General features: G+C 39.8%; 1 protein-coding gene and 2 long non-coding RNA genes across 5 annotated transcripts in view; all 3 read left to right on the top strand.

Moving 5' to 3' along the window:
• Window positions 1-5,437, top strand: part of LOC307153992 (NXPE family member 3-like) — a 74,439-nt gene extending 69,002 nt beyond the window's left edge. For all 3 annotated transcript variants that reach the window (XM_079863859.1, XM_079863860.1, XM_079863861.1), the window contains exons 8-9: window positions 118-458; window positions 1,312-5,437. In XM_079863859.1, the coding sequence (XP_079719985.1) occupies window positions 118-458; window positions 1,312-1,509 (539 nt within the window). In that variant the 3' untranslated portion in view covers window positions 1,510-5,437. The remainder of the gene's footprint in view (window positions 1-117; window positions 459-1,311) is intronic.
• A 4,987-nt stretch (window positions 5,438-10,424) lies between these two features.
• LOC307153858 lies at window positions 10,425-11,555 on the top strand. Its single transcript, XR_013820219.1, has 4 exons — window positions 10,425-10,782; window positions 10,879-11,019; window positions 11,186-11,390; window positions 11,468-11,555. It is a non-coding gene; the product is annotated as an uncharacterized lncRNA (long non-coding RNA).
• A 2,095-nt stretch (window positions 11,556-13,650) lies between these two features.
• Window positions 13,651-14,334, top strand: LOC307153848. The gene is made up of 3 exons (XR_013820217.1): window positions 13,651-13,716; window positions 13,841-13,938; window positions 14,276-14,334. It is a non-coding gene; the product is annotated as an uncharacterized lncRNA (long non-coding RNA).

Raw genomic sequence — 14,334 nt, 5'->3', positions numbered from 1 at the left:
TGCCATATTTCCATATTTCTAGGGGGCTGCTGTGTACAATAAAAAGCAGCTTTGCAAAGTTGTTTAAGAAATAAATAAAGCAATGAGTCTAATGTAAGTTTTACTTATCTTATTTAGACATAAAAAGAATGGACCTCCACACTCCTCGTGCCGGTGGACCCCTGATGGCTGTAGAATTGAAAAATAATATCATTGTTCACTGGAGGCCACACGGTGTTCCTTTGCGATTTTCTAAAATGCCCATTACTGACTTGCATTATATCAGCAATGATATTGATGAAATAGCTGGTGGACCTCATGCAGTCGTTGTCTTCACATTCTTTGCCCACTTTGTTTTTCACCCTATAACATTTTACGTGCATGAAGTGGCCAAAATCCGTCAGTCTGTTGTTGCATTGTTGAGTCGTGCACCAGAGACTACCGTCATCATCAAGTCTGGAAACACTGCAGGATTTAAGGTACAATTGCTCATTTTCCAATCCTACTCCATTTTCAATCATTTTTCTGTCTTGTATTTGTAATGGTACATTTGTCCTGCTGTCTTTTATATTTAAAGTCTAGAAACACAAATATGCATGTGCTAAGGTGACACTTCATTATCCAATTCATGCCAAATTCCATCCCTTAAAGGAGTTTCAGTCATATCCTGTCATTACAAACCTGTATGATTGTCTTCCATGGTTTTGCAGAATGAAAGTGGATGGATACCAGAGTATAAGCAAAGTAGTCCATATGACTCCTCTCACTGTGAGAGAAACAGACTGAAATGTAACTATTTTTCCCATGAAAAAATGGTCACCATTCACTGGACATTCTGCTATAAGTAACTTTTTTGTTCAATAAAAGAGACTAGTATAGAGCTCAGCATAATACATGCGGAAATATATAAATGAATTAATAGTTTTTTTTAATTAACTATTCCTTGTTTTCCCCTTATTAGATAAGTGTCCGTTAAGTCCGTGAGACCGTAGGGTGTCCCATTTGTCATTTTAAGCCTCAGACCCCCCTTTGCGACCGATTTGCGCCCTCGATGCACACTTTTGCCGAGCCCGCACTGATGCGCGCTCCGCAGCAGACTTTTTCCCGACAGTAAATGCGGCATTACGTCACGAAAGTGCGGACTCGTAGGAAGACCACGAGTGCTTAGAGTGCCATTTGGGACAGGGCCTCAGTTATAACAGGTGACAGACAAATATTTAAGTAACCTACTCAGCACTGTTTCTGGTAGAAAATACAAACAATGTAGTTTGTCTAAACCAAGTTAATATTAATGCTTATAGTACTGTCTGTTACTTATCTGTGTTGTTACAGGATATTTTTCAGAGTGATTGGTATGCAATGCAGCTGAATACAGTGATGCAGGAGATGTTCCGAGATATTGATGGAGTAATCTACTTCGATGTCTGGCAGATGACGTCCTGTCACTATCTACGTGAAGATATTCACCCAGGTCCTGTTATCATTGCTAATGAAGTCGACGTGTTGCTCTCATATATCTGTCCTGCCTGACACAATAATATTTACCTCACTTTGTTATAATATACCAAGAAATGTATGTACCTACAGTACAAAAATTAGCATCTGTAAGAAACTTCTGGTACCGTATACATATTGTTAAAACTTACCAAGCTTAGCACCTACTTGCTTACTGTAAACCTGTATAATCTCAAAATTAATTAAATTAAATTCATTATTTATTTATTTTTAACCTCAACCTTTGGTTCCAAAAACTGAGGTAACTTTCAGGGTGTGTAAATGGCCATATAGGTATTTCGTGCTTATTTATTTGTATGTTATTATAATAGTGTATATTGTGTTAGATGTTGTGTGCTGGGGCATTCCAGAAAGCAGGTTATGTGACATGCCTGGGTATGTTTAAAGGCTCACTAAAGTGCCTTGAAACTCTCAGCTTTGTATGATGCGTTGACGTAATTTCCACTGAAACAGGAAGGTGGGACATATTGAAAGGGTTCTCCCCCATTTCAAATAGTCAATAGCGTTTAGTTTACATCACAGACAGCAAGTCGTACTTGACAGCACCATGAAAACGAATCCGAGCGCTGATACGTTGGATTCAATAGTAACGTTAGAGGTGTGTATAAATTCTAGCCATTTCATTCTGAAAATGGAATAAAACTCGAGCGTTTGAACAACCGAACACACATCTCCAACCCATATTGCTCAGTGACGTGACAACGGTAGTGATGTCCGGTTCGTGACGAATTGTTCTTTTGAACTGGTTCTTTTTTTGTGAACCAGTCGTACCAGTTCACCAAATAAAAGTGAATCATTCAAAACAGAGTCAGCGCTGATCCAGTTTTCTAAAGTTACTCGCTTTCGGACGTGCCTGACAGTCACTCCGACTCGAAATAAACAATATCCCAGAGTATATACTCCAGTAACTCTGACAGTTAACTGATGGAACTGATGAGCATGAGCAGCTGACACGTTTACTACCCAACGTACAGTCAGGTACAGCCACAGTCGTTTTAGCCAGATGGTATTTATAGCAGAGGGGGCGGGACGCTTCAGATTCTAGAGAGCATTTGATTGGACAGAAGATATGATGAGCAGCTGAAGTCCGTGGTGACGTCATAAAAAATACGTGATCCATTTTAGTGGAAGTGAGAGACTGTAAGTTTTGAATGCTTATATCTTCTAAATGCGAATTTTGTCACTGTTTTGGAACAAACCAGCTTATTCATAACATTAAGGCTAACATATCCATCCCAAGAGCTAAAAAACTTAAATTTTGATTTCAGGGGGCCTTTAAGGGTAAGTAAGCAGATAACCTCAACTTCTGGTTCCGAAAGCTGAGTTAACTTTCAGGGTATGTAAGTAGCCATAGCAACTTACTCTCTGAACATAACCTGCTCCGGAGCAGAATCTGTTCCAGGGTTAGTTTACTTCAGAGGTGTTCAGCGCAGGCGTGCTCTATTGATGAGGCTCCAGTGGGCGTGACAGATTGCGCACAATATCATATATATAGTTATATCAATATTTAAAGCACTATTAAAACAAAGTAATGTTAATTTTTTTCTAATATATAGCTATATTATTCTCACACATCTTTGATCTCCGTTGATAAGACGTTTTTGTTTTATATAGCTATATTATTCTCACACATCTTTGATCTCCGTTGATAAGACGTTTTTGTTTTTTTGCAACAGGACATTTTCTCTGCTTTAATGTATTTATATAATAAAAGACATATGATATGATATATAATACATCTTACCTTTCAAGTAATGTGAAAGCAAAATGACTAAACAAAAAGTACAGCCATGTTATTTTTACAAACAAACAATATAGTTCGTATACCCTTATTTATCACTGTGAATAAGAACTGTATTGTTTGTTTGTCTTTAATCATTAAAGATTATTAAATGAAAAGATTGAAAAACGATCACCAAATAGGTGGTGAAATGCACTATTGTAATAGTGTAAATAAACATTTAACAAAAGACGAAGAAATAATTATTATGGCACACTTTGGTAACACTTTATATTACGACCCGCAAACAACTGCGTAAGTAAAGCGAAATTACGGTGTACGTTTCTGTAATTATAGTGTACTTCCATGTAGGTATAAGGGAACAATATGTTAAGTTTTGGGTAATAAAGGGGTAACAAGCAGATATAACCTGCAAAGAACTTCGTGAGTAAACCGAAATTACGGTGTACGTTTCTGTAATTATAGTGTACCTCCATGTAGGTATAAGGGAACAATATGTTAAGTTTTGGGTAATAAAGGGGTACAACTAGATATACAAGCAAATTATTTATAATGTAATTATTTTAAAACTAACGGGTACCTTTTCTGTTAATATATTCCAGGCAAAAATTGTACGTCTGTTGTATATAGTTTTTATCTACTTACTATGTAACAATACAAAACAACACTATTTGCACAGTAATTACAGAGAAAGGTACTCTTATTAAAAAAAAAAAAAAAAAAAAAAAACTTTTAATTACACAGTATATTTGCCCTGACATTTAAGTGTCATTGCAATACGACGTGATAAGGTAAGTACTAAGTACTACATGGTACGTTCTAGATTAAAATCATAGCAGAAACTAATTTTTTTGGCTTAACGTTAAGTAGTTTAGTAACAAAAGCCAATAAATAGCATTGCCAATGTTTTTCGAAATCAGCTGTTTATAAAATTGTTTCAGATTCAATTTTTATCATACTGTGCTTACATACAGCCATATATATATTATTAAGTTTAATTTACAACCCACAGATGTCAAAATTACCCTGTAACTACATTGCACAAGAGCATATTTTGCCAGAAATGTGATAAAAACTTTTATATACAACAGACGTACAATTTTTGCCTGGAATATATTAACAGAATACAGTAGATACCTGTAGTTTTAAAGTAATTACATTATAAATAATTTGCTTGTATATCTGGTTGTACCCCTTTATTACCCAAAACTTAACATATTGTTCCCTTATACCTACACGGAGGTACACTATAATTACAGAAACGTACACCGTAATTTCTGTTTACTTACGAAGTTCTTTGCAGGTTGTATATCTGCTTGTTACCACTTTATTACCCAAAACTTAACATATTGTTCCCTTATACCTACACTATAATTACAGAAACGTACACCGTAATTTCGTGTTTACTTACGCAGTTGTTTGCGGGTCGTAATATAAAGTGTTACCCACACTTTTTCTTAGCGTCCGTTTCCATGGTGACTCGTCGATTCATCTCTGTGACTTACTGCTTACTTCTGATCTCTGGCTAATTTGGTTTTTCAAACGAATTTGCGGATTTGATTAAAATATCTGGATTAAGTTATCTGAGATTACTATGTGTTCTTGTGTTCATTGGAAAGGACCGATATATATATCGATACTCAAAACCATGATCAGCAATGCAGTGATTACCAGACATTATACTCTTATGAGACTTCTCTGGGGTGCCGTAAAAACGGAGAAGGGTCTGGCTGCAGACTGTGGGCGAGTGGAGCTCCACTCTCAGACAGGAAATACGTCACCTCCACTTGGAAAATTCGCGGGGTTTTTACATTCCACATACTTCGCTGTAGTGATGGGCAGACCGAGGCTTCCTGAAACAATGAAACAGTTGAAGGAAATGTGCCATATTGTGTCGAGGCTTCGAAACAATCTGACACCCGTCTCAACGGTGACACCTAGTGGTCACTTGCAGGTGTTGATCTGAAACAACCTTGACAACGAAGCCATTAAAAATGTGTTGTTTTTTTATTATTTTATTTTTTTAATATGTGAAGCTTGTAACCTGTAGGCTCCTCACTGTGCATGTTATTTTGGTCATGAAAAATGAATATTAATAAAAGAAATCAAGCCACAATGTCTCACTTTTTTTATAGATTTTTATTCAAAACTATGAATTTCTCTGCTGTGGAAGCACTTAGCCTACTACTTTTTTTTACAGATAATTTCTCCAGCCTTTGAAAAAATCCTCTCACAAGGGACACTTGTTGCTGGCATGCAAAGATATTTTTTAGCAAGGACATACAAATAAGGGAAAGATTACTGCTCTCTCTTTCCAGTAAGTTAGGGGATCATGAGTTCTGGGCAAAAACGCATCGTTGAGGTATTTTTTTCACTACCACTGTGGCATCAGCTGTAGCATTGTGTATCATCTGGGTTTCACGGATACGATTATCAAAAAGTTCCCATAAACTGTCCTGTGTTGATGTTGATGATGATGGGCCTGATGTTGATATTTGTGGCTCAGAATGAAAATGAAAACAGCAGTTAGTAACAAATCCTAAACTGACTGCATATATGAAGTGTAAATTACATGAATCATATTATATTATATTCACAATGAAGCTGTTTTTAACATGACTGGCAGTTAAGATTGGGATGTTAGGTTGTAGGGCTTGGGTTGACACAGGCCTATGGACTTTCTAAAAAGTGTCCCAACAGTTTGTAATTATATTTCAATTATAATTATATTTCAAACAATGCATACCTTGCTTAGATGGCCCAGCAGTGTCAGTAGCAAGGAGGAATGCCATCCTCTGCACCCTGCAAAATGGCAGGATGAGTGCTCCTCAAATGGCGCATCATGGATGATGTATTGTTGCAGTAGGAGCTGTATATGGAACATATATATATATATGTTCAAAATACAAAGCATTTGGTCAAAATACAAAGCAGAAACAAAAAAGCAATTTTGATCTCTTTTTATTTACATTTCAGACCAACAAAGTAGTAACAAAAAGCATGTTTCCTACTTGAACATAATGTTGCTCTCCTTTATATACAGACCCTTTCCAAAAATTAGAATATCATGGAAAAGTTAAATTATTTTAGGAATTCAACTTAAAATGTGAAACTAATTTTATAAAAAAGGCTGATTGCTTGCAAAGTGAGATATTTTAAGCCTTGATTTGTTATAATTTTGATGATTATGGCTTACAGCTTATGGAACCCACGAAATATTTTTTTTTTGAAAATTAGAATATTACATGAAATCACACTGCAGTAGTTACACAGTAATCCCATGGTCATTGAACCAAGTTTTGGTTATTTTGGCAGTGTGGGCAGGTGAAAATCCTGCTGGAAAATCATCTTCATCTTCATAAAGCTTTTCTGCTGAAGGAAGCATGAAGTGCTCTAAATATCCTGGTAGACGGCTGCGTTGACTCTGGACTTCCAGGACATTCTGCACTTCATGCTTCCTTCAGCAGAAAAGCTTTATGAATTGCATGGCATCTACTTTGTATTCTTTATAAAGCAATGTTCTATTTGTCCCTGTCAAATAAATATTAAATAAATAAAACTCATGCTAACTTAGTGTTTAGCTAACTTAGTGAAGATTATTAGTACCAGACAAAAAGACGACGTCTAACGTTATATGTAAATAAACTGCACATTGAAACATTGCGATGTCTGCCATCATATTCCTGTCTCTCTTCAACGTCTCGTAAGTTAGCATGTGTTTGTTGTAACGTGGCTGTTGTACTGCGATGCCCACCGTGTCAGAGTTCATCTGCTGTCAGTCAATCCTGCATCACCATGGCGCACACACTTACCATGCTTCGTCCTCTGTCACTTGCCTGCTGCTGGATGTGTAAATCTGGTTGTTCCGGTCCGAGATCCTTAATCTTTTTTTTCTTCAAGCGAAAGTCTTGAGAAAGGGTTTTTTTGTAAATAAATAACAGAATTTCGATTAACTGCTGCCATTGCGTAATAAAAAGTGATCAGCCTAGTAGCAAGCAAGGTTATTTCCCACCGCGTAGTACAGTTGAATGACAGGTGACGAGAACCAATCAGATTGGATAAAATAACATGTATCCAATTATGATTGGCCAGGGACGCAACGACTTGCGCCCCGAGGAGGATCTTTAAGAAACCAATTAGAGACCAGCTTCAGGTCACATGCTGCCCGAGAATTTGTGTACTCACATAAACACCCATGTGTCCGGCGTCCCTCGCCCATGAAACGTATTGAAAAACATAGTAAATAGTTAATCGATTAAAGACAGTTTTTATTCAATTCTGAGGCTCTTACTACCAGCCGGCACATGAGTAAACTATTATTATTATTTTTTTATTTCATTTTAATATAATGTTTTTACACATGTTAATTTCTGAAATGTTGATGGGGGTGGCGCCCCAGCGCCCCCTATGGACAAGCCGCCACTGTTTCTATGTATCTATTAATGTGTCACTATATGTAGGCTATACTCTGTCTGTCTCTAGCCTATCAGTCAATGTGTTGTGTAAATTTAAATGTAGCCTAAGCCTAAATAGGCTATAAATCAAATCGCACTATGTCACTATATCATCAAAAATCCGCTATCTCAAAATCAAACTCCTCTCACAAAAACCCACGAGGTCAATGCGTTGATTTCAATTTTATAGATGTGCTATTGTGTGGTCTGTTCTCGACCGTGTCAATCAAACGCTGATTCGCCGGACCACACCTGATGAAACACTTCGTGAAACACTTCGAGGCTTCGTTTGGCCAAAGTCACGTGACATGGGTGTTTTGAATCACGCTTCGGATCAGTGTTTCGAAACATTTGCGCTTCGGGATCTCGCAAAGCTTCGGAACGACTGTTTCGCGTCAGCCATCCCTACTTCGCTGTGGGGAAACATCAGCGATTTTCTCCCCTTCTATATTCAGGTATTAATTCTAATGTTTTTTTTAAATATAATGTTGTATAATGTTTGTAGAGTGTGAGTATTATATCGATTGCTTGTTAATTTAAATGTTTTAAAGTTCTTTAGTTAAGAGATGCACGAACGCAAATCTCCATTTTGAGCAGTAATGGCGCGAGACCACATATAACGTTAGATAACATTTTAGTGTTGGTGTGTTGTACGTATGTTTGTATTTATTGTTTAATTCTGTTTATTTAGTGCTGATTGTTGATTCACGGGTATTGAGAAGTGTAAATGTGAAGAGAATTTGAGGAATCTAACGTTATGCATTTTCAGTAAAACAATTACCTAACTTTGTACGGTAGCTACTAACGTTACACGGTTTACAAATCTGAGAGCGCGGATTAGGAACTCGTGGGTACGGTACAGTTTATTAATCCGTGGGCACGATTTGTTAAATTGAGGGAACAGTTTTAAGAATTTGTGAGTAAGTTACAGTTTATAAACTGAGGGGACGGATTGAGTTTTTTTTCTGTTTTTTGACTGTTTTCATTCACGTTTTCTCACTCACTTTCAGAGCTAGGATTAGCACGAAGGATGCAGCAATCTTTACATTTTAGAGATATGTTGCTACCCTAAAAGTCAAAGGCTTTTTACACATTTTTTTGTCCTAATTTTTTGTTCTATTATTCTGTTGTTTTACTTTTTTGTTTCAGGGCAAATTTCAAACAGATGTAGATTACCATGCCGTGCTGTGGGGCATTACCACTGTTCACGGACTGTTATACGAAGAGTGGACATGGAAAGGCATTTGGTCTTATGTTATAATCAGCTGACCTCACAGTCTATGCAGCCTGACCTGCCTCGTGCCACTCCATCAGCCGAGCCTGACCTGCATCGTGCCACTCCATCAGCCGAGCCTTACCTGCATCGTGCCACTCCATCAGCCGAGCCTGACCTGCATCGTGCCACTCCATCAGCCGAGCCTTACCTGCATCGTGCCACTCCATCAGCCGAGCCTTACCTGCATCGTGCCACTCCATCAGCCGAGCCTGACCTGCATCGTGCCACTCCATCAGCCGAGCCTGACCTGCATCGTGCCACTCCATCAGCCGAGCCTTACCTGCATCGTGCCACTCCATCAGCCGAGCCTGACCTGCATCGTGCCACTCCATCAGCCGAGCCTGACCTGCATCGTCCCACTCCATCAGCCGAGCCTGACCTGCATCGTGCCACTCCATCAGCCGAGCCTGACCTGCATCGTGCCACTCCATCAGCCGAGCCTGACCTGCCTCGTGCCACTCCATCAGCCGAGCCTGACCTGCATCGTGCCACTCCATCAGCCGAGCCTGACCTGCATCGTGCCACTCCATCAGCCGAGCCTTACCTGCATCGTGCCACTCCATCAGCCGAGCCTTACCTGCATCGTGCCACTCCATCAGCCGAGCCTGACCTGCCTCGTGCCACTCCATCAGCTGAGCCTTACCTGCATCGTGCCACTCCATCAGCCGAGCCTTACCTGCATCGTGCCACTCCATCAGCCGAGCCTGACCTGCCTCGTGCCACTCCATCAGCCGAGCCTTACCTGCATCGTGCCACTCCATCAGCCGAGCCTTACCTGCATCGTGCCACTCCATCAGCCGAGCCTGGGTCATCACAAGACCACTTGTATGCATGGCAACCGGTGCAGGGTGCAGCAGAGGTTTATGGGAAGTCTGTCAGGTGTCCTCATTGCAATCTTAGTCTCCTCAAGAAGAATTATAACACACACCTCTTGAGGAGACATGCTGATTTGTCTCACGACATCACTCAGGCCTGTCATCTGCGGAGTGTTACTGTCGATGAGACAAATGGCATATTTTCTGTGCAAAAAACTGGACATGGGTTTTCTGTGCCAGTCCATGTCCAGAGAAAAACATGGGGAACAATACATCAAGTTAGATGTGAGCTAGAGGAATGTGTGCAGTATCAGTTTTTTGGCTCAGCGGAGTGGATTAAGCTACAGTTTGTGCTCTCACATTCGCTCTGTAGACTACTGTAGCGAGATCGCTGCAGAGACATTTCTCGGAGAAGACGTCCTGAGGGATATGATTGCAGCAAAAATTTTGGGAGAGGCAAAAGCTGCTATATGTGTGAAAAGGCAAAAGGCTGCTTGTGCAGCGCATGTTCCTCTTTGTGTGCCTGTGGACTTTGGTGGTTCTCCATCACAAATATGCCTGTCGATCCATGAGCCAGACATTCATAGTTTTAGCCGACTTGGGAGGATAATGGTCACCTACAACACTCAAAGGAACACCTGGCATTGTCCCTGCACGAAGCCACGGACATCTTGTCCACACATAAACATCTCAAAGTGGCATCCTTTTAAAACCCAAAGAGACCTCTTCAAGTCAGAGGTGCCCACAACACCAAGCTCAGAGGGTTGCAGTCTCCTGGACAACACTGGTATCAAAAGAAGTGTGCAGTACATTTTCAAAGAAAAAAATTCCCAGAAACACTGCCAAAAGAAGTTACAACACCAATAATGAAGATTGAATACCCAAAGCAGTTCTTTCCTCTTGAGACAGCGTGCCAGTTATGCCTTGGACATCCTGCACTTGCAGAGGCTGTACTCGTTACCAAAAAAGCTAGGATTGTCAGCATGATGGGCTTGATAGAAAGTAAGTCAAAGAAGCATAACTAATGTAAAGAGCAATTGTGATCAGTGATGGCTAGTATTTTGATGGGTTGACATCAATGTGATTTGTGTTTCACAGACATTTCAACATACCATAGGATATGTCCACAGTGCAACATGGTGTATAGGTACCAGGAGTGGAAAGATGGTCTTCACAACTTTGATAACCATTATTTTTCTCACCCTTGAACTTTGTGTGTTTCTCAGAGAAAATGTTACTGTGAGTATTAATCTTTTCTCCTTAAGATTACTTGACTATGGGCTATATGTACATGGAACATTACATCATTTTTATTTATTTTTATTTTGAAGTTTCTATCCTTAAGTAACAAGAATATTTGTCTCTCTCTAATCTCAGACTTATTTGTGTTTGCTCCACACTTTAGAACCATGTGTCTGTGTCAAGAGTTGTGGATTCATTGTAGGGGTTAAGAGGAGAGAAGTTTCCACCCAGGACTGTCATATTTCACGCCTATTGCCACTTTGAGGCTTTGTGTGACACAGACTACACTTACTCCTGTATCAACTGTGGATTTTACCCACCTGTGGTAGTCATGGATTTACACAGGAAAGGGGTTTTCAAGCTGGCAGGTAAGTGATATTGTGATTATTTTGTGTGTTTACAGTGCATAAGTGTTGCTTTTGCCTAATGGTGTGATTCATTACAGTCAGTGACCTCAAAGCACCCCCTGATGACTTCAACGGTGAACATGACATTGAGAGTTTTTGGAATTCTGTTAATCTTGTGACGATAAGTCGTGTTTTTTTCCAAAGTGAGTTATGGTGATTACTAAATTTCATCAGATTCTACATTGTAAACACAATGTGGATTAAAAATAATGCATCACATTTTGTAGGCAGTGCAAACAACCCTTTCACTGTCAGTCCAAGCTACGAACACTGGGCACCCTGGATTAGGAGTGAAACACGTCGATGTGGCACTGTTCTTAACACAGAGTTCAAAAAAGTGAGAACATGCCCCTCTTCAACTGAAGCACAGCTGAGCAGTGTTACTGAGGACCCTCTGATTGATGAGTTGGCAAAACAAAAGGTGATGTTGCCATGTGATGAAGCTCACTGGGTTTGAAGGGTAAGAAAGTGTCCAGTAAATGTTCTGTTTACAGTTTGTCATAAATATTATCAGGTTGGAGTTGTGAGAAAATTGTGCAAAGCCTGCAACATCGACACCAAGGGCTCCCGCCTTGATCTCATAACAAGACTGAAGGAGAACATGAAGAGCAGACAAACATATGACAAGGTCTTCCAAAGCATATGGGGTGCATCTGGTAAGTTTGTGTCGCTCTGTAAACTATGGTATTAAGTTGTTGTAAGTTACACACTTTACAATCTTTTGAATCTTTAATTTTAGGTGGATGGTCTGTAATACTTTGCCCACATGGCATTGTATACAGCATCAAATTTAATCTACGCGCTGAAAGTCCCAGGGACTTTGCAGCCCTGTTACTCTCCTGGAAGCACTTTCCAAATGTCTGTGTTTATGATTTCGCAAGAGGTTTGGCGACACACTCCAATTTACGGGTTCCTCATTCACTGCCTTTCCAGCCTTTTGAGGGCAGACTGTCTGAGCCCACAGAAGAGAATGTGAAGGCTGCCAGGGATGGAAAATTGCTGGTATCACTGCCATGGCTAAATGAAAGTGTGCACTGTGGGGAGGATAATGCTCATCCGGTCACTGGATCATCTGAGCACTATGCCTTATATGACCGCTTCCATGAGCAGAATGCCACAGATCCAAAGGACATACTACGCAGGATCCAACTTGTCCCTGAGCTGAAAGGGTGGTTGAATAGCCAAGTTGCTGAGCAGTTCTTTGCCAAAATGCGTAAAAGCAACTACTTCTTCAATAACATGACTCCATCAACGCATGCATTTCTTATGAGAAGTGTTATCCATCGTCATAACACCTCCACAAATAGAGCACTTCTGGAGAGGCAGTTAAATTCTGGATGTCGGCTTGAACTTCTAAACACCGTCACCTTGTCTACTTTGGGACAAGCTGTCATAGGTGATGCATCAAAACGACGAAGCACAACTGTGGTGTGCTGGTACATAAATGCATAGCTTATTTGACAGAATTTAATTTCTTCTTCTTCCATTGAAGTAATTAAAGGATTTTGTTGATGTTGTTGATTGTATTATTATTATTATTATGTAATGCTACTTTTAATTTGTCTTGCTTGTAGGTCAGCTATGTTCTGGATGAGGGTAGGCCTGCCAATGAAATTCTGGTTAAGGATGGCCCTACATGTTTGACCAGGGAGAACCTGTTATCTTTAGGTCTTAACAGGGAAATGGACTCGGTGGTGAGTGAAAGACTTTGTTGGAATGGTAAAGTACTCGATATGTTTTAATTATTGTATTGTAAATACAGTAAAAAACATTAAATCATATGAACAGGTGGGAAATGCTTGTCTGAGGCTTGTTAAGGAAATAGTCGAGTTACAGGTACGTATACACATGTATAAACGTATATTTTAGAGGGACCTATGTGAGCTCTGTGCAGTACAACAAAGTCAGTTGTCTTTCTGTAGGGGAAAAATGTCTTTATTATGGACTTCCACATCCCCCCAACATGGCTCCCACCCTTGAGTTGTGACCCTCTAGGCAGTCTTCCTCTAAGTACCTACCCATTTGTACAGTCAACCCTCTACGCACACCTTGGCAATAGAATCGTCATTGGCTAGTAATTTAAATTTTCTATTTTCTATTTTCTAATAGTCGCCCAGAGTGAAATTTACTTGCATATGCGAGTGATTTGCTCGCATTGTAGAGGGTTAACAGCAATAATTAAACTGATTTGAATTAACAGCATAACTTGCTTTCTTTTAAGGTCGACTCCACCGAGAAAGATGCACTTATATTCCCGCTGTGGACACAAGGCCATTTTTTGCTATGTGTAAGTAATGCATGCTTTCAAAGAAAGTTTGAATATGAAAGAAGCATATGAAGATTTCTTTTTACAACGCTTATTGGAATATTACACATGAAAGGTTTACTCATTGCCAAGACAATTCTCATAGGTGATGATGCCACTCAAAAGAGGAATACTGTTCCTCGATTCGCTGTTTGCACAGTGGGAACAAGGCTTTGGCTACAAGCCCTACCGAGACATATTGAGGTTACAACACGATGATATATTTCGGCAGTCACGTTCCCCTGACTTGCCCACATTAATGCAACTACAATTTTGGCAGTTGTGTTCTTCTGACTTGCCCACGTTTATATACATGTACTCTCGGCAGTCGCGTTCCTTTGACTTGTCAAGGCTGCTTGCACAAACTTCATAGTTATAGTACCTCACGTTCAGAGGATGTAAGCATTGTTGGCATTTCATGTTCGACCAATTTCTTAATTTTATTCTGCATTTCTGAAACGGTTTGTGTTCCCCAGCTGAATTGTACTGTGTGTATTTAAATTGTAAGTATTCTTCGTAACACTGTCTTGATTTTTATCAGGGCTGTTGCACAAAAGCTCATGCCCGGGCCATGGGAAGAACAGTCAGGCCTGGATGTTG

Source organism: Squalius cephalus, assembly GCF_949319135.1.
Source record: "Squalius cephalus genome assembly, chromosome: 25".
In the NCBI taxonomy this organism is placed as follows: Eukaryota; Metazoa; Chordata; class Actinopteri; order Cypriniformes; family Leuciscidae; genus Squalius; species Squalius cephalus.
This window is presented reverse-complemented; position numbering and strand designations above follow the sequence as displayed.